Genomic DNA, 27,004 nt, shown 5'->3' with positions numbered 1-27,004 from the left:
AGAATGTCTTCCTTACAGAAACAATTGATAGATCAGGAAATGCACACACAGCAGAATACTTACAAGTAGCAGCAGTAAAAGCTATAACAAACTGAAAAAAAAATTCAAATGTCCAGTACACAGCTTGGTCACAGACAATGCTGCGAATGAATCCAAGATGAGAAGAAATTATTTAGAAGAGAGTGTCCCAAGCTAACAACATAGAGTTGCAGTGGTCATTTGATGCACCTCCTAGCCAAAGGCTTCAGTGCTCCAGAAATAAAGGCTAATGATGTTGAAATTGCAAAATACTTCCGTAAGAACCACTTTGCAGCAGCTGCTCTGAAAAAAGTGGAAGGAACCAAGCGAAATCTCCTATATGACGTACGATGGAACTCAGTAGTGGACTGTTTTGAGCACTATATCAAGAAGAGGCCTAATCTGATGAGTTTGTGAACAAAATCATGAAAAAATAGATGTCACTGTCACAGCCAAAGTGCTCAACGTTGGGCTTAAGAGAAATGTTGAACACATGCTGAGTTCCCTGAAGCCTACTTCTGTAGCCTTGAACAAAATGCAGGGAAATAGCTGTTTTATTGTTGATGCTGTTGAAATTTGGAAGGAACTGAGTGAGATCTTAAAAAGAAAAATAGGCAATGACAGAGTTAAATTACAAGCATTAAAAAAAGGAATGGGATAAAGCACTATCTCCAACTCATTTTCTTCCAAATAGTTTCAATACTCAGTACCAGGGTCAAACCTTAACTACTGAAGAGGAGGAGTTGGCTACGACATGGACATCCAGCAATCATCCCTCCATAATGCCAGCTATAATGAACTTCAGAGGGAAGGGTGAACCAGTCAAGAAATATCTGTTTGCTGATGATGTTTTAAAGAAAGTCACACCAGTGAACTGGTGGAAGTCACTTAAGCACTTGGATTCAGAGACAATTGAAGTGATAATCTCACTTTTAACAGCAGTAGCTTCTTCTGCCGGTGTAGAAAGACTATTTTCTTCCTTTGGACTAATTCATTCCAAATTGAGAAATCATTTGGGACTTGAAAAAGCAGGAACGCTTGTTTTTCTTTCCAGATTATGAACAAACAGGTAAAGATGACTGAGTTAGCTGCAGAAGCCAGTATTTTAAGTTTCTCATGTTGACCTGGCTGACATAGTTGATTTAATTTTTTTTTAATATTTCATTTAACTATTTTAGTTAAAAACAATTTTAACAAAAACAAAAACTTGATTTTAAAAAAACTTGAATGTTTAACTAAATTCAAAAATTCATATGCTTGTTTTGTTAAAATATTCTATGTTTCTGATAAAGAAAAAAAATCCAGAATACATAACGTTGTTGTTTTAGTTAAATAAAACAATTTAAATGTCTGTCTGGTGACGTTCTCCTCCTAATACAGCATGGCATGAAAATCCTCCAAATATCAATGATTAACCTATTGAACTGGAGATAGTTCACCTCCCAATGACTTCATAAATATCTGCTTCAATTACCTTTGGTAAATGAAATAAAAAAATCATTCATTTTCTGATATAGCTGTAAAACTAATCTAAAAAGTTTTGAATATAAATCACTTTAAAAATGCATAGTGTGTACCTTCTAAAAATGAAACCTACATCTCTCTCGGAGTTGTGAAGAATATGTATTAAGGTTATAACAACCAACAAGAATGCAGTTTTATGTAGAAATCCATGATTAAATCAAGTCTTCCTGACTAAATCAAATCCACCCTGATTTCAGGAATATCAAATCCTGACTTTCCTGGTTTTGCTGGTCCATGGAGAACCAAAGAATTTTGTGGGAGCTATTTCAAGACTTAACTGTTGGTGTACAAAAGGAAAATATTTAACAAGAATCATTTTACTGTTTTTTCTAAGCTTTTGAATTAAGCTTTATTGTTTTTGAAGGAAGAGTCTTGTATTCAGCTGCCTCATTTTTCAGGTTTCCCCTTGTACCCAGGATGTCCTATTATGCTGCCTCTACAGTAGTGCCTAGTCATTTATGAAAATAGGATAAACAGTATCCATAACTTCTAATGTCAAAAAAGTGGGGGAAGTAGAGGAGAATGAGATGACACCATGGATAAAATTTGTAATGTCTTCTTTATATAGCAAACAAACCAAATATGGCACAACCTATCTTCCTCTCCCTCTACAATCACAAGCATTATCACAGGTCTTGTTCAACAGACGATTTTAAATTATCACAAAAATTGATTCCCAACGTTTATTTTAACAACCTTAAGCACATCAAAGTACTCACAACTGCTGTATCCAAATACACTCTTCAACATACTTACTATACTGGTAGTTTTTAGGCTGATTACTGCTAGAAGGAACTCCTCTTTTCAGCTGATCCTGCAATTGGAGACAATTTAACTTTATGAGGCTTTGGCTGTGTTGATTACTACTGTGTAGAAAGTTCTTAGTGAGCTCTTAATTGAGTCAACCTGAGCCTGTGTTTCAAGTTCATACACTGTCATTTTGCAGATCAGATAGGAAGAAGTTTAATGCAGCAGTTTATTTAGAACTCCTTACCTCTTACACTGCTGCTCTCCAACCAAGTCTTCTGTTTAAGTTTTCCATCTATCTTTAATCCAGGGTTTAACTTTTAATTCAATTGAGCTTCTCTCAGTTCCAAAACTATCAAAGCCAAACACTGGAGATAAAACACAGTGACGCTCTAGATTTTTTTTTGTTTGTTTAAAATACCATCTGATATGCAACCTGAGTGTAACACTTCTTATGCCATAGTAGTGCAGTTACACGTACTCCATACTCATGAGTCTGAAGAATCCAACATGGATCTATGCATATGTAAATGCAGCAGAGTCTCAGAAAAGCAGATACAGTATTCAGCGTAGAAACAATTAACCAACTGCCCCGCTTATGACCTGTGGGTAACCAATCCATGGCTAATCCCAGAGTATCGGAAGGTAAAAACAAAAAAACAGCAAGCATCACAAATAATCCATTTACACACTGAAAAGCTGCTCTACAACAACTGCTCTATTGCGTGCAAAGTAGCAGATCTCTCCAGCACCACCAGAACTCCACCAGTAATCCCAGGCAGCAGAACTACATGCACTTCCAGTTCGGCCTGTAAATGCTGTCTGTACAGAAGATATTTCCAACAGAAATTAACAGAACTCAGTCACCACCATTTCATTGCAAGACTGGAATATAGAAGTGTGCCACACAGCCCAGAAACATCTCAAGAGATATGGAGTCCACTCCTAGGCAGCTCCTGTTCCTTCAGGTGAAAAAAAGGCCTCAGCATACACTTTTCAACCACAGCAGGTCAAAGGTAACAAAGCTGAAATCATGACTTGCTATCCCCTTTGTAGCAAAGGATTCTTCTTTCTGAATATGGTTGTGACTAGCTTCCACAACTAGGAGATGAAGGAAACAAGCTTATCAGTAGGCGAGTCAGATGCTTTTGGCCCTTATATTGCGTTACAGTCTCCCTGTATGAGCATTTTGGTAGGTACTGATAACTCTGTTTCTTGTTTTCCTGCATATTCTGAAAATAGAAACTTTTCATGTCTATCTTGGTCATGTTCCCACATTTCAAATACCTTTTGAAATGACTGTATGTATGAAAACTGCATTATATTCTTTTTACTACAGCTTTTAGATTAAAAATATCACAAGGTGGCAAAATTAGGTGAATGGTTTAAGTACAGTTGTAGCAATTTTATTTTGGAAAAAGAAACATGTATTTTATATCACTCCAAAAAAAGAAAATTTGTCATGGGAAGCACTTGAAATGTATTGGAATACAGTATACGTAACAAAATGCAAATCATATTTATCCCCAAATATCCCCCTATTTAAGAACAAACTACAATTCAGACGAAAATGCATCAATGTTTGCCTACCAGATGTTACTAGAATACAGTGGATAGTTTACACAAGTGCTTCTTTATTGGAAAGATAACCAGATATTAAAAAAATCATGTTTTTACCAGAAGGGGATTTTGTCTCAACAAATTTCTTCTAAGGGTTCCGTTCCCCAGCTTCCTCTGTACAGCTAATTTGTAATTTAATAGGAGGTAGCTTTCTATTCACAATATTTGTATTTCATCATATATCCTGTCTGCTGGACTATATTAATGAAAGCTAACAGTCAAATAGGGATATTTAATATGCAATAACCCATCTCGCAAACAAAGTTATATTTCTGTTACTTAGAAACACCAAGCCCGTTGCTCTAAAAATGATAGATTGCTAAGGCTTACACAATTTATCACTAACACAAAGCAGACTAATTAGCCATTTATCAAACTGAGTTCTTGAGAATAAAGCTTAAAATTAAGACCCAAACATCCTGTTTAGAAGGAAGAACTAATCCTCTGGGAAACAGGGTTTACTGATTATGTAAATTAGATGTTTTCCTCTGATTAGCATGGAGCAGAATTCTACTCTTAGTACAAAGATAAAACTACGGAATATATAGGCAAGTGTCGATCCACAGATCACGGTATACATGTAAGAGCTCAAGACAGATGCCTGATGAATCCACTTCTGGATGACAAGCCCAACTGAAGAGCAACACTGCTTGTTACAAATTTCACAGATCCATACCTTTTACTGAATAAAATGGTTGCAAAAAAATCCCAGCACAGTCATTGGAAAGCGAATGTACAAGCTTAACAATTTTATATTTCTGTTTAGTTTGTATTTTAATCTGTTTCTCTGTTTAAAAATCTTGATATACTGTTCCATTTTTTGCAAAGCTTAACCTATATTAATGCTAGCATGAAAAAAATTGTGGACAGAAAAGAAAGTCCTTTGCTTAGTAATTTAGTTTTAAATTTTCATCTGCTGAAAGATCTCTCTGCTTCTTTAAGTGTCTCTCTCTCCCCCATCACCTTTAAAAGTGTACTAGTAATGGAGTCTGAACAGCAGCAAAAGCAAGCTAAAAGGAAAAAGTGCCTGCCTAAAAGTCAGAGGGGTGAAAGAAGGGAGGCCCCATTATTTTGGGCACAGAAAGCAGCTGAGGCTTTGGGCAGTGAGCACTAATTTTGCTTAAGCAGTGTTGTTAGTCTTTACTTTTTCCTTTATGAGCAAGAGTCTGAGGTGATAACACTAGGGGCAATGGGGAAGAGGGGGGCGGGGTGAATAGCATAAGAGTTGCCTAGGTGACCAGTGCTCCACCCCAGCGACCCTTGGTACAGAAACCAGTCAAAAAAATTTTTTTTCCCATTCCATCCAATAATGGTAGATAAGTAAGCCTGCCAGCTAGATGTTTTTACTAAAATAATCTATAAAAATGATTTTGACATGTAAAATCACTGTCATCATAATATACTTCAGAGACTAAGATTAATTGGATAGCTCATGCTCCTCAATTATAGGTTCAGTTCATCTGAAAGTTTGGGAAAACATCTCAATTAATTCATATTTAAAAAAAAATTTGTCATTCCCATGAAAGCTAGACACTTCTACTGTAAAATGGACATCTTAGATGTTCCACATTTCCACCACACAATTCTGCAGCCAAGGAATCATGGGGTCCCTACCACAAAGGCCAGGGAATCCTGCCCACATTTTTCCTTGTACTTGTAAACAGTTAGAGGGATTGCTACCTAACATGGTTCAGTTTGTGCACACAGTTATGTTTTTTACATCCGCACTTATCAAGTTCCCTAATCTTTTCTCTATCAGTCCATTCTGAAGGTCTGGACACTCATTGCTTCAGCCAGGGAGAGTGCACCTGGAGAACAAGGCCAATGAGTTGTGTCACAGTTCAGGGCAACTGCACCCTTAGTGGTTCAGCAAGAACATCCACTCTCAGGCTTCCAAGCTCCTTAGCTATTGCCTTTCTTGGGTGGAGACCCATGTCTCTCTCCTTCCTGACCAGAGTATCTCCATGATTAACCGTTCCCAGCCTACACTGCTTTATTCTCAGCAAAAGATAGGCTGCCTAAGCAAGCTTCACTTGCCTTCTCTTCAGAGGCTAATAAGAGAGTGATTGCCAAGAAATGTAAGATACCACACAGCGCTTCTCATGCAAACCGATTTCATTCTTAAGGTGAAAGCACTATAAAGAAAACATTAAAACAATAAAAGACTCTACACACATGCTAATAAGCTTACCAAGTATCACCTCAAACCTAACATTGGCTCTGTGAGGAACAGCCCTTCAAAACCCCACCCGAGGGATTTCACTGTAGTTTCAAGTTCATCACAGCTTCTGCTCAGATCATGCACCCTCATGAAAAGTTTAGTCTATCTTTTATACAGTTTGGGGGTCTTTGCTTGGGAGTTTCCAGCAATAGATAAAGGGTTTGTCCCAGGGTGTAGCTTCAACAGGCCTCCCAAATACTTCCTAGGAAACCCACTTCACACATCTTTTCCCAAACCATTCTTTGGAGTTTCTAATATTTACATTAATCACTTCCCTAGAAGTTACATACAGTAACACAAACAATTGCATTTTTAATGGACCCCAAAGATATTAAACCTAATTCAATAAGATTTAATTTAATTCAGTGAAGTTTATCTTAATTCCATACGGTTTGTCCAATATATTGTCAGTCTGTCAGGAGCAACATACTCTGGGATGTCATAGTGCACAAACAGATGAGAACAAAGATGAACAACCAAACCAGTTAATCAAACATGGTTTGTCTCGTCTGTGCTACAGGGGAATAAACAAAATTATTTGCCAATTTAGGTGATAGGCAGAAGCCAAACAATTTAGCTGACATAACTACAGAATTAACTATGTTACTCCAAACCTGTTTCGAGCAGAAGAACAAATTTTGCCAGTGACTGGTTACACACTATTTAATGCTTAAAACTTATATGGCAGTATATTTTTACACTGAGTCCATCAAAAAGCAGGGGGGCATTAACCTATTAACTGCTTATCAGCGGAGTGTGGACACATTCCAGTGAAGAACAGGTTCTTGCTGGATCAGTGTCCTGGACAGCAATCCCTGAGCCCCATGTGAAGGAAGCTGTGGAAAGCACAGAACAAAGTAGAGAAACTGTCATTATTCACAGAGTTTCTTACTGTGATAATCACTGCCCTGCATTTTAAGCGGTGGAGGCGGGTGCGCACAAGGCTTGTCTGGCTGGCCAGGAGAAGAAGGCAATGCTTTCTGGCTTGCGGGGAGGAGGGGAGACATAAAACTGCTGGAAAAGCAGTCAGCGTGGTGGATGACTCACCACCTAGGAATGAGGAGTTTAAAAAGGTCAGCCTGGGCCTGGACCCTCCCTCATCACTCAGCAGGGCCGTGGGGGGGGCAAGTGGGGCAATTTGCCCCAGGCCCCACAGGGAGTTTTCAGGGGCCCCCGACAAGCGAGTTTTCAGCGGCACTTCGGCAGCAGGTCCTTCAGTGCCGCCGAACACACCCAGAGTGAAGGACCCGCCGCTGCTTCTTCCGCTCCGGGTCATCAGCGCCGGGCCCCGAAGACCCAGAGCGGAAGGACCCCCACCGAAGACCCCAGGCCCGCTGAATCCTCTGGGCAGCCCTGTCACTCAGAGCAAGCTAGGCAACACCCACCATCCCTCCCTATTTAGGTCACAAATATCCCTTCCCCGCTCCGTTAATTGTGGGGGTTTCACCTGCACTGCACATTTTATCTGCCAGGTTAGTCCCAGACATCTAATAATAAAGTTGTAGCCTGATTAAACCCATATCTAATGTCTTCGGTCATTCTTTCGGCATAGCCAGACAAATATGTAAGCAGTCTTTGTCCTGGCAAAGATGCAGAAGATCTCATGCTCGAATGACGTCTTAATCTGACCTTGAAAGTTTATTCACGCTGTGGCAGTTCAGTTTTGTATTCTGTAATGATCATAGAAGTTGCAATAGGTGGGGAGTATGACATCGTATGAGGTCCACTCCTCTGAAATCTTTTTTTTTTTTTTTTAAGTTCTTCAATTGCCCCACTTTTACGGTCTTCCCGTTTTCTACTCTTCCTTTACTTCCTTTTTTCTTTCCTCGTAAGTCAGCTTTTTTCCATTCTTTCAATGTTATCATGCTCTTCAGATCTACTTTTCTGTATTCACTTAACAAGTCCCATGAGTTAGAATTAAACCAATCCTGACAATATGTGAACCTTATCACAATCAATTTTCACACAGATAGACAACCTCAGTTACTTATTTTTGGAAACCACCCTCCAACTTGTCCTCTAAAAAATCCATGCACAAATCATCCCGTTATAAAATCCATGCACGCAGCAATCAAACATTTCCTGATAATGCGATTTGTGGATTCTATGCCCTATAGTAATTAGTACACTTTTCCTCAAGTAATTAGTACATATAGTATGTACAACGTACACTTAAACACAAAAGGGATCAATGGAACAAAAACAGCTGGTTAAGTGGATACTTGTAAACTCTAGTGCTGATGGAAAACGGATTTTCCATCTCCTGAAAAAGCTTTTTTTTTTCATCCTTAATCAGGACAAAAAGCCAAAATTTAGAAATTTTCTCAAAACAAAAACTTGTTAAAAATTTGTTTTGGGACAATCAAAATATTTTATCTTGATGAATCTGAAATGTTGTGTTTCAATTTTGACCCTTTTTTACCCAAAAGATAAATTCTGAAACAAGAAGTCATTTCAAAATGAAAAATTGAAATGTATTCTGAAAATGTCAAAACGGGGCATTTTCCAAATGTTTTTCCATTTTGCTACATGAAATTTAGTTAAACAGATACGATTTTATGTAAAATTTTGGTTTAATCAAAACGGCACTTTCTAACAGAACACTTGACAAAGGGTTTCTGACCTGCTCTAGTGAATACCTTTTGTTAAACCCTCAGCTCCATTTTTTTGTCACCCATATTCATGTGACAGTCACGAAGTGCTTAGGTAAAACCAAAATGAGCACCTTCAGTGCTTATACTACTGTTCTGATACACTGAAGAGCCAGGTTGGCACTTGCCTGCAGGCTCCTCTTGGAGCATGTTACCAACCAGCAGCACATATTGTTCAGGGGCAAAAGCACACAAGCAACATTTTCATAAGTAAGGAGCTACAGGATTGGCTGTACAGGATAGTTCATCCACACCCACCAGTGTCACACTCCACCTCTCCCTTTGAAATGTCCATTTGTATTCAACTTCTGCTAGTATCCATGTACACACTCCTCCCGGGGATATTTTTCCATGTGTTCAAACTTTTCAGAATTGAGTCTTCTGAATGTAATTATTTCTTAAGCCACTAGTTAAATGTCCGTCTTCAAAAACTTTCAAAGCAAGGTAAAACTCCTGTACAGTACTTCTGAAAGCATTCCTCAAAAAGGACAATAAAGCTGCAAGATACTGAACAATGTACTACTTCAATTAAATAACAAATCTCAAAGTACCATCTGTTAGTCATTACTTAAAAATGAGGCAATCCATTTAATCACATTACTGAAGCAGCCATATGATGTAATCTGCTTACTAGTAAATGGTCATTTGGCACATCAGAGGTCTCTGACAAGTGCACAGAAAAAAAGGCTTACATTTGTCCAGTCACAATTATTATCAAAACCCAAATTAATTGTGATTCAAAGCTAGATTGGAAGGGTCTACAGGGTTTCTTAAATCTATAAACTGGCTTTGAAGAAATGTAATAGATAGCTAATCATCAGCTTTGTAAGAGGAAATACTAGATTATGAATACAGCAGAACATAAACCTGCATGATAGCCACTTTAAGTTTCTATTTAAGTTAAACTATCATGGCTAGGCTCCTATTTTAATGCATTATGTTCACAACTCCTGCTTTTGCCAGAGCTAATCTTACAACAAGATAATGTATTAATATTGCAAAGAAAGGGAAACTGTTACAGAACATACTAAGTGTTCTTTGCCAGTTAATAGAGATAAAAATTGTGTATATAAAAATTGCAATATTCTATGATTTATTGCTCATTTAGATAACAACAGCTTGAAGGAATTAAAACCAGACCTCCTGATTTAAACCTATATTTGGCACTCTCTCTTAGCCCAGACTTTCAAGCTGTGGTCAAGTCTTGCCCTGGCCCTCATGTCAGCTTCACTACTTTTCTCAAACACGTACAAAATACTGTTGCTATGACCATCTTCCTGGCTCATAATATCAACTGTCCACTCACATCACTCTACCGGATCTCCCTCATCCACCACCATATCTAACACAAGTTTCTTCTGTTTGTCTTTAAAGCCCATTGCTGTTTAGCCCCACCCTATCTTTCATATATACCAACTTATCGAGCTGTTAATCTTTATCTTTCCTCTGCCAACAATCGCAGCCTTGTTCATACAGTGGTCTGCTTTTCCCTCAAGTCTCTCCATCTTTTTGTTAATACTGCTCCCTATGACTGGGGGGGGGGGGAAAACAACAATAATCTATAAATCACCACTTTATTCTTCAAATTCCTCCTCTAAAACTATCTCTATTGCGATGGCTACAAGTCACTTCCATCTGGCAGTGGTTAGACAAGCTGCAAACAGACTTCCATTTTAATGCTGACCTAACAAAACTAGGTTGATACCCCCACCCTGCCTTATTTGATTTTATTGATATGTCACATCCTATCCAACACCTGCACTGTAAGATCTCTGGGGCAGGGAATATCTTTGTTACTTGGAGCCATAGATGAGAACTGTTACATCATCATCATAGTCAGCGATGGACTATCAACACCAGTGTAGCTGGGACCTTCCTGGTCTGGCTTTGGTCGGTCCCATCCTCCGCCTCACTTTCCCTCTCTCAAATGTTCTCCTAGCTTTCAAAGTGGTCAGGTTGTGGAGATGTCTTGGCCTTCTGGCCAACTCACAAAAAGCCCACTCCTTCCAGAGTAAATCTCAAGTCCAAAACAACTTATATTCTGTCCCAGACTTGCCGGGCATAGCCCTTTCTCCTCAAGAATCTGTCTTGTCTTTCACAATACACTCTCAGCAGTCCCCTTCCCTCGGGCTCTAGCCAGTGCCTTCATGCTCCCCTTTTTCATAGGTGTTCCTATATTACTTCACTAGGTGGCAGCATAAGTCTCTCCAGCCTCCCTTTAACAGCAGAGGACCCTGCATCCCTTCCAATGTAACAGCACAGGCGAACCCACATCCACCTTTTGCTATGGGAACCCTTAACCACCAGATTATTTGCCTCTAAAACATTAACCTGTCCTGCTTCTTCCAAACGCCTCTCTCTACATTGTCAATCCTCCTGGATGCCCTCCTACTCTTGATGGAGAGCTGACTCCCAGGTCTCTTCTCCCTGCCATCTTCTTCTGATCTCCCAGGTCTACTGCTCCTATGAGTTCCACTTATGACTGCTCACCACAGTCTTCTCTTATCCCCATCAGCAGGCCTTGTTTAGTCACATGACTCTTGACACATGACTTCAGCACTCATCTCCTTCCCAACCCCTTTTATGGGCTAGCTTACCCTGTGATGGGAGTGTAGTACAATAGAGTCCTGATCTCTAATTCAGATTTAAGGTGCTACCATAATGAAATTAAAAATGCTATGAATGGAGAAACCAACACAAAGCCCAGATTAAGTTACTAAATGAGAAAAAAATTAGGTAGCCCACAATCAATTTTTGAACAATATAAGTAATCAGACCCGAGAAGAAATTATAATCATCCAACATTGTGAATTCTACAGTCATAGTAGTTGATAGTGTTTATGATCCCACAAATCAATGGGATAACGCTCAGTCAGCGGAACAACCAGTAAATATTCGCATGATCAGTTCCTAAATTCATTATTAGATCATTAGAGGGAGTTGGGGGGAATAAAAATCAGTCACCCAGCTTTACTAGCTTTGCCTAAAAATTTCCTTAAGATCAGAGCACAACACACACTACGAAGGAGATTTTTACATCAGAAATGGGAGTTAGGCACCTAATTTCTCTTTTTGCATTTGAAATCTCCCTCTAAGAGATTAATCTAGTAGTATGATATTTATATCATATAACCCTTTACTATATGCAGCCTTCAAAATTACCAGTATTTGTTCACGGGAGTCATGGTAATACATCTCGCTATCCACATTCCAGTAGACACTGAGGCAATCAAGACTCAGGAGCTGCAAAGTAAAGAAAACTCAATGGATTTCGCAATTTATGAAAACAAACAATATGACTTCTGTATTAAATGCAATAAGCTTTCAATGTATGTGAAACCCCGCATTTTGATGGTAATTTATTTTTGCCAAGTTTGATTTTAATGTGTTGCTCAAAAATCTGGCCTTCTTTTCCTACTTCTGTACCTGAAGTCTATTTGTGAGGGTAAAAGAATGAATGCAAGGGGTGTCTGGTTAAATTTGCTTTTTGAGGTCAATATTTGATTCCTTGAGTAAGGAAGCTAGAATCTGCATGAGGTTAAATGAAGTCTAAAATATTGTTAATGAACAGATTACTGCTTGTGCTTAGTATGAGATCCCCATTTACCCAGAGAGTTTAAAACAAATGCCTTATATTTAAACAGTGATCATGGTTCTACTTCTCACTAGTTATAAAAAGGAAAAAACAACTGAAAAACAAGGGCACAGGGAATGAAGAGCTACAAAGTAATAAAAAAAAAAAAAAGTTACAGCACCATTATTTCCTTATTTTGGTTCATTAAACCAGTATGTTCCCCCACCCACCCTTTCATGGACGACTGAATTCAGTTAATTTATCAGTGATATTTTGGTCCAATTTTCACTCCTGACCCAGGTAATAATGAACTTTGACATATTACCTTGTATATGATTTTTGCAGCTTCATTTAAAATGGAAGGTGTCCAGTTTTCATTGGCTGTCTAGAAATTGAAAAACATTAGAAGTTATTCCCCATAAAGCCATCTTCAATTCATTATGTAACATTTATTTCAAAGGGTTTTTTTTTAAATCCTTTTTAACCTGAGGGTGTACAGATAACATCACAATTTATAACACTTAACATATATTTAAACAATGAAAGCCAAAACAGCCTGTTGTGTGTGTGTGTGATATATCCTCTGAACAAATTTTGCAAACAAATTTTGTTGGCTGGTTTTGAAAGTTTCACCACTTATGTTGATGTATTTCATGTTTCAACACCTAGTCCCATTTACAAGGCTCAACATAACTTTTTTTAAAGAAAGTGTCGATACATTTTACCATAAAGGGATTTTAAGACTTACATAACCCAATATGTTTAAAACCAGTTTCTCTATAATATGTAATTATGGACTTTTAAATATAAATCTTTTTAGGAGTTATAATTTTTTAAGGAGTTAATGGTTTATGTTCACGTAAGGCTAAACTTGTGTGTGTCGAGCTACAAAGTTCATCAAGTTTAGACAGAGTTAAATATACAAAATTCAGAGTTTATTGATGGAAACTGACACCCAGTTCCCAGCTCTCAGAGCCAGGTACAGCCCATGACCTAGCATTTGCCTGACACTGACGGGAGAGTAGATTCTCTCTGCTTTCAGAGGGCCACGCAACTGATCCTACGCCAGATGTAGTCAACAGGGTCTTAAGGCCTTTTTTCACTGACGAAGGCATGGAACCCTCCACTCCCTACTGCTATGTTACCAAGCAGTGATCTAGGAATAGGCTTTCCACAACAAAACAAAGCAGTATGTACGCTGGCCCAACGTCATTTAGGAGCATGACACGCCTCACTGAACACTGCCCTTCCTACCCAGATCCTCTGAGGCTTTGTTGGCCACGGAATTTTCATATACAAGGACTAGAGATCCAGTTTGTTTGGGTGTTTGTTTTAAAGGAGGTGTAAAACAAACTTTTTCTTAAAAAACAAAAAACCTTACAACCCATATTACAGATCAACAATAAAATCAGGGAAATTTGTGGATCAATAATGCCCCAGCCAACCTGACCTCAGCTGGGGGGAAGTCATTCTAGGCCTTACACCAGCTAACCACACACAAAGGCGGCAACGGCTGGAGTGGTTCAAGCCACACAACACTTTAATAATCTCATCTCAGAAAAGTGAATGTCCTCTGGCACCAGTCATGCGGTCCCAAGGAGCATCTCTTTCCATAAAAACAGTGGCAACAGAATACAAGGTCCTTCCCACAATTGGGAGTACGCAGAGGCTACCTCAAACAAGAATTTCAAGTTTCACATACGTAAGGAATAACACTCCAGAATCACCGATTATATCCTTTTTTTAATAAAAGGATATTGAACTAGGATTTGGGACCTACGTGTAAGTAACATGAATACGAAGATTAAGGCTGGGGATTTCAAAAGCCCTCAGTGCTGAACTAACTTTGCTCTCATTGCGGCCAGTGCCAAGTGCCAGCTTCCACTTCTACAGAACTCACAGAATACTGTTCTAGATTTTTCATCTAATATCAAAATGTTAAGCCTCTCCAACAGATCAGTGATACAAAGAAAGTTACATTTGTTTTTGCACTTTTTGAGTGTTACTGAACGTCAAAGGGTGCATGAAAATATTAAGCAAAAAAAATCCATATACGATTTTTTTTCCTGCAGATGTTTTCTAGTTAACTCGCACTAAACTTGTTTTCTATGAATTCCTTGTAACTAGTAGCTGACCTAGAAAAAAACTGTTCCATGTACTGCATGTGTACTGCAATATGGAATTGTTTCTCCTATTTTATCTAGGACAGGTTATTGCAAAATCAGCAGTAAACTCTTCCTTCTATCCAATTACACAGATGAGCTGAAGCACGAGGTCAAGTGACATAAACTAGGCCACAGACGGACCTTCCCTACAGGCTCTCAAGCCCATGTTTGACCACAAAAACATGAATAATATTTTTAGAGACAGTGATTGTGTGTTTGTTTTTACTTTCAACTACGTACACAGCTTTAAGTAAACAGATCCAAGTATTCTGTTTACAAATCTGTTCAGCAAGTCTATATTAATGTTCTAAATCCTGTAACCATGTTATTCATCATAAGTTGAATTAAATGAAACAAACAGAGCTAAAAAACAACAAACATTACCAGTAAACTAAGTTCACCCAATGTCACTCCCAAAGAAAGTGGCCGAAGAGGATCTGTGATCTACAAACAGAAAAGGATAAAAAGGAAATTTTATTTAAATATTGTATTATTTTATGCAGCAAACCAAACACCTATCAGCTCATTAGACATCTTAAAACAGTTACTCCATTTCATAGTCTTGGAATTTAAATCTCCAATGTAACATACACTTCACTGTAACTAGCTATGCCCTTGATAAATCAGACATCACACAGGAATTGCTAATTAATTAACTGCTAATTGCATTAATCTGTCCCTTCATTCAGTTTAGAGGGATTATTTCTAGCCTCTTCTTGCATCTAATTTTGTGTCTCCAACCAACAGCTGTCTTGGTTACATCACTCTGCTTTTTACCTTCAAATAGGTCCTGAAGTGAGGCTATTTTGAGATAAGAGGACATTTTCCTAAGCCTCAGTACAACTTTTTCCTCTTTTCAGGTGTGTAACTTTCACAGTTAACTCCTAGCCTCCCTCTTTTCCCAAAAGAAATATCTAAAAAAGTCAAGTTTTTAACATGAAAATCCTCCATTATTGATCCAATTAGTATTAAGACTCCTTAAAAATGTTGTGATTTTTTTTTTTTTTTTTTTTTTTTAAGAATGGATGTCTACTATTCTGTTCCTGCCATAATACACTGATCAGCAACCTCAGTTGCTTATATATAGACATGAAAAGCAGCTGTCTGTCCAAACTGGAGGGCCAAGTCCAGCTATATATCACAGCATATTAAGTTTTCAGTCATCCTGGAGGGCTTTTGTTTTGCTTGTATTAAACATACAAAAAAACTTTTTCAAGTTGGTTGAAAACTGATTTACTTCAAATCTACTGAGTACACAGTGCAGATAGAAAATAGCCTATTGTCACAGTGAGAGATCTCAGCTGAAATTTGGTTTAAGAGAAAGCAAAAAAAAAAAGTTTAGGACACTTACATCATCCTCATATTTAACATGAATGCCTGTGATTTTGACTTGTACATTTTTTATAACTTGAGTTGCCAGCTTTTCCAAGAATGTATCTTTTTTCTCTGCCTGTGGCTTATCTAAAAAAAAAGTTTAAAACAAAAATCAACGTTCATTATATTCATTACATTTTGCCCAACTATAAATACAAAGTTTTGTTCACCATATTTCAATAACTTCATCCACTTATTCACATTTAAGTATTGCCTTAAATGCTTTAGTCTAAACTGTTTAGAGCCCTTTTGTGCTTAAAATTAAAAATATTAAAGATTAAAGGGGGAAATTTCAAAAGAATGGAACAATTAAAAACTTGTTTGAATTACAGATATTAAATATGGTATGAATGGAGACAGTTATGTTAGTTGACAAACTATATGCTGTACTAAGAACTTCAGCAGACCTTGAAGAGGCAAAAGCAGCAGCTTTAGTTTATCCCTCTCGAGTGAACAAATTTCCCTGATCCTTTGCCCAACCATAACATTTTGTTAATCATTTTATATTAAAAAATGTGTTCTGTGGATCATAAGAATTCTGCCTATACTGATATTCAGAATGTATGTTTTTAGTTCATGAAGTGTAACAAAAAAGAGCAAGCAACACACAATCTGCATTATAGTTGTATTTCCTCTTAAAGCCAGATGCTTCTAACCAACCAACTTTTATCTTTCAGGCTGACGTTTTTCAAACCCAATCTCTGCTCAAAGTTCATTTTTTTCCTAGTTTGAACAAACCCAGGTTTGAATAAGAAATTGAAAAAACAAGTTTTACCTATAATGAAACAACACTTTAGAAATGGCCTAACAGTGCCAGCACTGGTATGGATAAGAGTAGAAAGGTGCAATTTGGCAGGGGATACTCCTCAGTGACGGAAAGTAGTTTTGAGAGGGTACTGGTGAAAAATGGTTTTGATCTGATCAAGTTATAGGGTTTGATTGGTACACATGAGTTTGCTATCTTCCAAGTAAGACTTCTAAAGCCATTTAGAAGTGGCGATTTAAGCAAACAAGGCCACAGTGCGTGTGTACGGGGCTAACTCAGCTACACAGTCAATGCGTTTCTCTCCTCAATGATGAATTCAATGAGACATGGCTTCTTGAAACCTTGTCATTCCATATACACCTTATAAGTAATTGGAATTTCCCTGACTGGGACGCAGGCTCTTACACTGTAGAAGAAAATGCTATGCATGGCTATCAGCGGTTGTATACATGAATGTGCATATACTGTATACAAGTAGGCTTGGAAGGATTAGATTTTTATCTGTAAATGTCGATTTCACTGTACCCAAAAAGATAAAAAAATATTTTCATCAATAATAAGTGAAATTTACAGATAGGCTAAGTCAGAAAAACGCTACTTAGGAACTTATTAAAGTTTGATTTAAGGATATTTACTTGGTGTGTATTCTGACATGTGATGTTGACAATTTGTGTTTAAACAGTATAAAAGCTTTAACTTTCAGAATCAAAACATCTATTGTCATTAAATAATAATTGTGTCCCCCGTCCCCAGTCTGACTCCCCCTATATATTTTCACAGTGGTGGGAAATTAAACAAACAGACAAAAAATGGGGAAAATGCTTAAAAAGAAACATGGATATTATCTGTAGAAAATATTTTTTAAAAATCAAATTCTGCCAAGTCACGTACAAGTGACAGGATTAAGGCTGTCTTAAGGTTGCACATATAACACCATCTGACATTTGAATGCTTAATCTTGAAGAGTGTTTTATGTATAATTTGTCCTTAAATATAGAATATATAGTTATTATGAATTGTACACAAATATCAACTATATGACCCCAAGTATACATGCACTGTATAGCTCATTTCAAGAGAAAAGTGAACATATCTGTATCTCAAAAAAATTTCACGCATCAAAGTTCAGTAGCATTTTGTTCAAAAATGGAAAGGTGCACGTGTCTTGCTTCTGAAGGTGAATGAGGACGCTGCTCACTCAATGGAAAGCACATAATCACAAACAGATCATCAGCAACTTTGAGCAGAAATGTGTGCAAGCAAAAACTGTATGTCAAGACCACTGACTCATCATTCATTTTTCCCCTCTCATTTATATATTGCACATTTCCGCCTAGCTCCTCCCAGGTATGAAAAATCATCCCAAAATATCCAAGAAAGTACCTTCCATTCCCCCCCACCCCTCCCATCCCCTCTAATTAATCCATCTGAAACTTGATTGGGGGTTGGTCCTGCTTTGAGCAGCGGGTTGGACTAGATGACCTCCTGAGGTCCCTTCCAACCCTGATATTCTATTCTAAACAGACTCCCGAACTCCCACTTTCATTTTCATTTAAGGGATGGGACACTATCTGCCTTTCATGCCTTTGAAAAGTCTTCATATTTATTGCTTTATATACAATCAGTAAGAAAGAAAAAAAGGACTCAGCACTGACATTAACTTTATCAGAGGATGTGAATTCTATTCTCTATATGCTTTGCAATAGCTTATTTGCCCACAGTAACTCTGTTTGGCGTTTAGAATATTATTTATTTATAACAAATGCTAACAAAAGTGGAGTTGAGAAAAACATTGATGGCACAACAGGAAACCATTGTCATGTAGGCATCACAAGCCTCTTGATATATGACCACAACTATTTTCATGTTATGGAATAATTTGACACAAACAAAAATAAATTCTGGTTTTAAAATCTTGTGCCTTCTTTTTCCAACAGTAAAATTCAAGCTAACTGAACTTTTATATGCAGAGGATAGGCCAAATTCTGCGATAAAGCCTGTTAACCTAAATTTTTCACTACACTGAAATCAATAGCATTATTCCAGCTGTACAATGGAGGAGAAGAATTTGGCCCTGGAAGTCTATGTTTTTCCCATTTGCTATTAAAAACCAAATAGCAAATACAATATGCAATGTAGAAGGCTACATTGTACCCACCTTTTGAGTGATCATGACTTTTAAAGGGTTTCTTAAAATGCTTTTTATGCTTTTTACGCTTACGTCCTTCTCAATGCAGGCAATTTTGTGAGAAAAGGATAAAATTCAAGTTAGTAAAAGTAAGAAGGAAAATGAGGAAAAGTAGCTAACTAGCTTTCTAAAAAGAAAATGATTCATCTTAAACAGTTGCCTTTCTTCAAAACCTTTAAAATATTTCAAATTCACTCAGTGAAGCAACATGCTATCCTGTATGTTTTATCATCTGTTTCCAATTCTCTCTCATCTTTCAGTTCTACACATAGACAGACAAGTCCACATAAAAATGGTTAGGGTTTGGGTAGAGAAACAATGTTTTTGTTCTGAAAAAGGGTAGTAGAATTCCACGTGAAAGGTGTACCTGTTAGCACCCAAAACGGTCATCCTTTAAACGGCCGCAGTTATTTTTTGGTCCAATCGACAAAGACACAAAAAGCTAAACCAATACAATATTTCAAGCAGTTACTTAAATGCACTGAGTGGAGAATAAAAGACATTTACATATGGATGGGGCCACCAAGTCCACTCCTGCCTCACAGGGTCACAAAACACAAATTAAAATGGTTTCAGTGAGAGCTATTCATTGTATCCCCAGGGTGCATTTATCCATGCTCTTCTTTACACTGATCAGATGAAGAACACTAAAATAATTTTTCCATGCTTTTGGTATCATCGTTTTAAGAATGTGAAGAATACACACACACCCAGTGTACCATGTATACATATTAATCCTTTGAGATTCAAGTTTAAACATGCTATTTCAATGCACAATAATGGCTGCTAAATAAATCTATTTAAATTTACTGAAACTCGTCTTCCATCTCATATTTCTGAAATTGAAGTTTTGTCATTTAAGTCATTGAATTACATTACTTCCTTTAATGAATATTGGAGTCATATGTTTTTGAGTCTGTATAACCCAAACCTTGGACCTGGTCCTGTGAGGATATGTGGTTTTGCTGTTAGTGAAAAAGACAATCTCTCCACAGCTCAGGCTCATGAAATCATGGATGCATCCTTATTTTAAGATCCCTTTAAACTCACCCTCTGCCAAAAATCCTCCCATTGACAACCAGAATGTGCCCTGAAAGCTGACCTGACATATTTTTGGTACATAAAAACTTCAAACTTTCTGAAATTTTTGCAGAGTTAGTTTCGCTGTTTTACCTGCTTACCCAAAAAAAAAAAAAAAAAAAATCACACCACACAGATGTAAGTGGAATTTGACATTGACTTGTAAAAAGCAGATTTCAAATGTTAAAATGTGAGAGGAAATTGCCGCTTTTTGAAAACTAGATATGTTCTCCATGAAGAAAACTTAAATTTTTCAATGCAATGCAAAAGCTATTTCACAAGTGTCTAATGCAGGCTTCTCTGCACCACCCTCAAAGTCATCTATTATTGTCCAGTCTCCCATCTGACTGTGGTTAAGAGGAATCACTGGTACGATGCAGTCTGGCAATTCTTATATGGGTAGTTGAATATTTCCTAAATCCTTAGTAATAAGTTTCCTTAGTCTTACGCAATTGCTTTTTTGTAAAGAACATAATAGGTAAATATGAGTGTAACATTGTCACCCAGCAATCCCAATCTCAACAGCCTCAAAGGTAAGAGGACAAAAACTGACCTACTTGGGGTAGCAGTGGGAGAGAGGAGAATGGATTGTATTAAAAACAAAAAACTAACGCTGAGTTCAACTAATATATGGCAACTTCTCTGAATTAATCAAACATCATACAACTCTAGCACCTTTCAGCTAAATACCATGGTTACATGAGGACACAAAACATGATCATGTCATCTCGCATTACAAGAAATATGGGGCCAGATCTTCAACTGGTGCAAATCCACTTCATTTCATTGGCTTCAAAGAACTGTGCCCGTTTGCAACAGCTAAGGACCTGGCCAGTAACAGCCACCTCATAAAAGAAGACTGGCTGCACTATTAAGGTAGTAGTACAGCTTGGCCTTGAAACAGCAGTTCAGACAGACCTTAACGAACACAGTTAGAATACAGTAGAATGATAATTGATGGAGACGTTTTCAAAGGCACCAATAGCAGGCGAGATATTCCCACTGTAAGCCAATGGGATTTGGGTGCCCAACCGCCATCTGTGTCTTTGAACCTCCTTGAGAAAAGCAACAATACTGTTTTTAGTGACACTTGAGAGTAGAACCAGACTTCACTGTTTGCTATTTATCTTTCTTTTGAAAGTAGGACTCTCGTAACATTCAAGTAACATAGTACGTTATTTTTCAACATTCTCTCAGCGACAAGTTACTTAATATCTTGTTTCCAGAGCCTCCTAAATTTCACTTCGTGCCAACACACTTGACTGTCAAGTATATGAGTTCTGATACTGTCAATGATAAAATTAAGCTTTTTTTTTTTTTTTTTTTTTTTTTTTTTTAAAAAGGAAGAAGGTAATGAGCCATGCATACCCACCAGGCTTGTTATCCTTGCAAACAAAGCTCTCCAAGCCATATATGGTGTCTCCTGAATGTGTGCCTTGATCCACATAGCAGCAATAACCAAAAATACGATTTTTTAAAGGAAATCTACTTTCAAATGTCAGAGCAAAATGAAATCTTTGAACTTCAAAGCATATTTACATACCATTTAAACACAAGGATAATCCTTTCCTGATATTTAGAAGATAAATATAGACAATGCAAAATGATTCATTTGAAAAACTTGCTTTTTTATGCATGTAAGTTACTTGTTTAAACTTAGGTTTTTTAACACATATGCAAGTAGTTTTAAGCTAACACTGGTAACACAATGGAGAAAGGCTCTGGCAGTTTTTTGTATTGCCCACAATATACAAGTCTCATTTTCTTTAATTCTTTATCTAATACCCAACACACTTATATACAAAGGCAGTCTGTCTCCTTCCTCCTCTCCCCTCCCCAAACACACTGTGTCACTCTTCTAGCTATGTAACTTCTGTGATGGAGCAACCAATTCCCATCAAGCATGCCCTTTTGTGGCAGAGAAGGGGACGTCCTGTATGTGTGCAGGACAGCTGCAAATATTAAATAAGCAGTTGCAGACCAACTGGCAACACCACTCAGCAGGGCATGGTGAGATAACTGGTGGCTTGGCTGTCTCTGTCAAATGCCACCTAGGCCTTATGACAAGGATAGCAAGGCAAATAAAGACCAGCTTAAAGTAAATCTTCACAGGGCAACTGGGATTCATCAGCCTTGGCAGGCAGCTCACCTTGGAGAAGAAAGCTCCAATTTCAAACCAAAAGTGTCAGGCTTAAACAGCCAGCCTGTAAAGCTTGTCCAGTAGATACGCTCATGTACATCTGAAGTGTACCCCAGAAGGTTATCTGCATTCCCCACAAGTGACATACAACAGCTGACTGTTGTAACTGGGTAAGAGTTTTCTAGCTATAGACCCAGTTTTCATGTAGTTCTGAGTTTAAGTACTACTCCTAAAAATTGCCATTTTTTTAAGCCAATGAAGAGCTTCTCTTAATGTGTAATTAGTGAGTAATAGGCTTCTCACTTCAAATTATTTTTGCCATACATTATGTACACTAGCAAATAGAAAAGCATCTTGATTATGACTATTATTAAGAAAAGCATGTTGAGAGCCAGGAGTCCACATACATCCCAAAGAACAGTCACTTCTCACTTCACTGAAGGAACATCTATGGAATGAGATTAACTCCTCCACTCTGGCCCTTTATGCTGTGTGAAAGGTCCAGAGTGGCGTAAGTGAACCCTAAAAGCCTTGTACCCTAGCTGCGGTCAAGGAGATTCATTCAGCAAGACAGCTCTAACACTTCTGCTCAATCAGCCACTGGCAAGCTCCAGAAGAGGGGTTGTGCCGGGGCAGAAGGAGCATGCCAGAGGCAAGGCCATAGCACTGGAGAGATTCCAGGCACCAACGCCACCCATAGGGCTCCACAGGATGCACAGTAATTTAGACAGGTGCCCAGTGCTGCCTAAGTTACTCCAGGAGCCTCTCCAACTCCCAGAATAGCCCAGGATCAGGATGGCACAAAGGCATCTTAAAACTTCATTGGCCTTCCCTTCCCCCGGACTGCAAATTCAGGGCTGCACCTCTCCGAGACACAGCATAGAACCTCAGCACTAGTGTCTTTTCATGAAGCAATCAAGCTACTAATTAAATATGTAATACCTCACATTTCTTTCAGTAGTCCAATCAAACTCTTCTAATAACACAGATTTACTGATGGCCATAGCCATTATGAAAGTCTCATCTTTCATAGTGTCTTAAACAATATTCCTGTTCCGTATGCATAGACAAAGCCTAATTATATCCAGTTACCAAGATAGCATCAGCTGGTTGTAATAAAAGAGTGTGATGCCTTCCCTCAGAAAGCTGCACATTAACAGTATTATAAATGCTTGTATAGAGAAGATGATGAATTAAGTATGTAACATAAAAATGGGCAAATTGGTTATTAATTTTTCTGGCACTATTGCCCCATTCTACCATAGTTCTGCTCGTCTGATGAGCAGCAGTTGTAATTTATGTAGTAGTCAAGTCTGTAACTCTGATCGTTTCTATTTATGCATATGATTCTTTGGGCCGAACGGACATAAGTGATCAGATTATCCATCAGTATTACATGAATTCACCATGAAATCTACAGTTCCTGGAATGTTAGAAGAACATGTGCAATGAATAAGGGCTTTTCTCTTCACTGTAAATGGAAGCCGAACATGTGCAGTTTAAGGAAACCATTAGCTTACATTTCAAAGTAGCACAAAAAACGGGAAAAATAGAATAAAGTGTGAAGATTGTGTGTTTAATTTTCAAAGAAACTGTACTCCAAAGTTATTTTTAAAGACGTTTTGAAGTGTTATTTAATTTTCACTGACTTCAGAGTTATCATGAAAGTGAAATGATCTGCACCCCTATAAATGGCAGTCACCTATTTATCTTAAAGGACACAATATAAGCAACAATAGTTGAAGACTCCTCACGCTACCCAGCTAATGAGTCTCACCCCTAACTCAGATGGGCCACCTTGGGTAGAGAGTATTTAATTAAATCCTTGGCCTTTGTCAGGACTGGGAGGCACAGGTGCCAATTAAGCTAGTGATTTTTGCAACATGGACATCCATCTGTGAAGCCAAACAGCTGTCCATAGAACAGCCCCTTCTGACCTGAGCCAAAAATTAAGCGGCGACATTATTTTCGATTATCATTTTCCTGTGTCTTGCAATTATTTAATGGTCCTCTTATTTACTAACCATTATTCTAACGCTGACTAGAATATTCAGATGTGACAGCACAAATCAAAACCAAACTGAACATCAGGTGCTTAACATTAAAAACTGAAAATATAGGTTTACTTATTATAGCACCAAAATTACAGCATTTTTCACAAAGTTACCAGTTCCCTATAGGCTCAATATTTCCTTACCCTTAACAAGACTCAGTTTGAAAGAATTTCCAAAACATATGTTCATATACCAACATCCACAGCTAAAACATACTTGATAACAAACACACTGTCATTCTACAGCTGCATCAAGATCTATATTTTTGCTATTGTTTGAGGTAAGGCATATATTGTATATCAGATAATCAACTTCACATTTCTAGTGGACATTACTAAATAAGCAACTGGAGAGTAAACACGCAGGATTACATCTCTTACTTTAAGTTTCACAGAAATTATTGTTTTTAAAAGCATGAAAATTACATCAGTTAATTAAAATGTTGAGGTGTACCACTTGTGAAGTCAGTCATAGAATAAGGTTTCTCCGACTTCCACAGTATTATCTAAGACCCCGAAACTTTTAATTATTTTTGTACACATACAATACCTTTCTCTGCTGATTTTTGCAGAGCTTCTTCAATTCTTGATAGCTCTTTTTGCTTATTATCCTGCAAGTATTTTTCTTCCTTCTCCACATCGTATTTAATACCTAGAAGACAAAAATTAGGTTAGATTTCATGTTTAATTCAACATACAACTGCACAAATTAAATAAAAGCATAATATAAACTAATATAATTAATTATATAATATAAATGAATTAAAGCCTAATTAATATTTAGTATCTAATAACCAAGGGCTTGTCTACACAAATATTTAGGTCACAGCAAGCCAGGGCACGAATCTACCCTACACTAGCCTGTCATGGACTAACTGTTAACACGCTTTGACCTTGTCCTCTTTGAAACAGGACTAGATGTGTGTGTAGACAAGCCATAAGTGTTATACAGGGAGCTTACAAATTTCACAGGTGTTACTTGAGCTAGCTGTCAAAGTAAGATGGCCACATTATAGGTTCCCTCAAGGACTCTTACACCTTTAGACCCTTTTTGACCTGTCTATAGTTGTGGACCTTTTAAATAAATATGGTGCACAAGTGTTATAATAACTGAAATTCTTCATGACCAAATTTATCTGTTTTGCAAAATGTTCTGAAAAGAGAATTACCACCATATTATTCATTTCAGGTCTTACCAAGAAACTTGGCAGAATTAGATTTTTTTAATATAATTTTGATGGATATCAAATTTCTTTAGGCATTTTTTAGATTTCTATCATTATACATTTTCAAAGTTGCACAAAATTATGGGTTTTAAACATTTTTTCTATTTTTATCTATTTAAATTTTCACAGTTGAGGGAAATTATGAAGGGGCATTAGACAATTATTTAATAATGGTATATGTTGAGATTCAAAAAATTGAAACTTAAACCACAAATTGTCAATATCACATGTCAAACAATACTAAATAAATATGCTTAAATCAAACTAAATTTCTCAAGCAGCATTTTTCTTATTTCGCCTACTTATAAATTTCAGTTATCACTGATGAATATGCTTTTTCATCAGCTTGTGAGTATAGAGAAATCACCGTTTTTCAACATTTATGATAAAACTCTAATCATTCCAAACTTATTTATGGCATTTTGAAGCGCAACAAACAAGACAACATAATTCATCTTCTGTGAATCCTTCTTTCAATGGCTCACAGGTCTTACACTATGCAACATAGCTGGAGGACTTCACAAGGTCCACAAGTCCTTCTCGATACTCTGACTTAAGATCCACTCAGAAGCCTGCAGAATTGGCAACTCATATGAATATCTCAGATACAAGATCCATGTGCCATCAAACACAGCTATTTCTATGTCTTTTGACTTCTTCATGCACCAGACCCACTAAATCATGGAGCTTCTAAAGTTCTATGAGAAAAGTAAGGATAATGGAACTGACAAACTTATTAATCTTACAAGTTGCACCTGGTAGGTTTATGAAATCAATGAGACAGTTCTGATTTAAGAGAATTAAAACTCTTCCATTGAAGTGCAGCTGGTAAAAAATTAGACAGTGCAGGTTATAAATTCTATTAAACCAGCATTTTTGGATCTAGGAATTACTGATTTTCCTGTCAAGATGAGAACTTTTAAGTTTCATAAGACCGCTAATGTAGATAAGGTTCATGGAAATTAACCATGTCCTCAGAGAAAAAAGGCAAGATCAAGAAGCATATCATTTTCAATGGTTAGAAGTTAGACAAGATTTCCTGTAAAAGAATAAATTCATAGCCCTTGTGTACATTAGAACTTACCTCAGTATAACTTATTTTGTTCGGGGTATGATAATCCACGCCTCTGAGAAATGTAAGTTATACTGACCTAAGCGCCAGTATAGACAGAGCTTCTCCCGCGGACATAGCTACTGCCTCTCGTGGAAGATGGAATAATTAAGCCGACGGGAGAGCTCTCTCCCGTCAGATTAGAATGTCTTCACCAGAAGCACTTCAACAGTGTTAGCTGCACCGCTGTAGTGTTTCTAGTGCAGATGTAGCCTAAGTCTAATAAACTAGTCCATTCTGGAAAAAACCTACAGAAGACAGAATAAGCAAGTTTAAGAGGGTTTATGGTTCACAAGTTGACAAAGGATAGGGAAGCAAATGTAGGGACAAGATAGTCTGTAAAAGCATCAAGTTTCTTCACTTGCCAATATTTGGCTAAAAATAAAAGTATTCTAATAATGTTTCTCTCTGGAAACAATGTGTAAGTGAGTAATTTACATTAGTTAACAGTTCCATTTTGTACTCATCCATATAGCATCATCTGATAGTAGTAGTTTTACTCCTCTTGCACCATGAATTATTCTATTTCACTATGATTTGATGACA

General features: G+C 37.4%; 1 protein-coding gene across 1 annotated transcript in view; it reads right to left on the bottom strand.

The window, feature by feature from the left end:
* Positions 1 to 27,004, bottom strand: part of VPS13C (vacuolar protein sorting 13 homolog C) — a 187,642-nt gene that overhangs the window by 151,686 nt on the left and 8,952 nt on the right. The window contains exons 5-12 of the mRNA XM_073303628.2: positions 24,672 to 24,773; positions 21,301 to 21,363; positions 18,819 to 18,884; positions 15,872 to 15,981; positions 14,905 to 14,964; positions 12,681 to 12,740; positions 11,944 to 12,024; positions 2,299 to 2,356 (exon numbers count right to left, since the gene is read on the bottom strand). Of these exons, the coding sequence (XP_073159729.1) occupies positions 2,299 to 2,356; positions 11,944 to 12,024; positions 12,681 to 12,740; positions 14,905 to 14,964; positions 15,872 to 15,981; positions 18,819 to 18,884; positions 21,301 to 21,363; positions 24,672 to 24,773 (600 nt within the window). The remainder of the gene's footprint in view (positions 1 to 2,298; positions 2,357 to 11,943; positions 12,025 to 12,680; positions 12,741 to 14,904; positions 14,965 to 15,871; positions 15,982 to 18,818; positions 18,885 to 21,300; positions 21,364 to 24,671; positions 24,774 to 27,004) is intronic.

This window comes from Lepidochelys kempii, chromosome 10 (assembly GCF_965140285.1).
Source record: "Lepidochelys kempii isolate rLepKem1 chromosome 10, rLepKem1.hap1, whole genome shotgun sequence".
Classification (NCBI taxonomy): domain Eukaryota; kingdom Metazoa; phylum Chordata; order Testudines; family Cheloniidae; genus Lepidochelys; species Lepidochelys kempii.
Note: the sequence above shows the minus strand (reverse complement) of the source record. Positions and strands in the feature narration are given on the sequence as shown.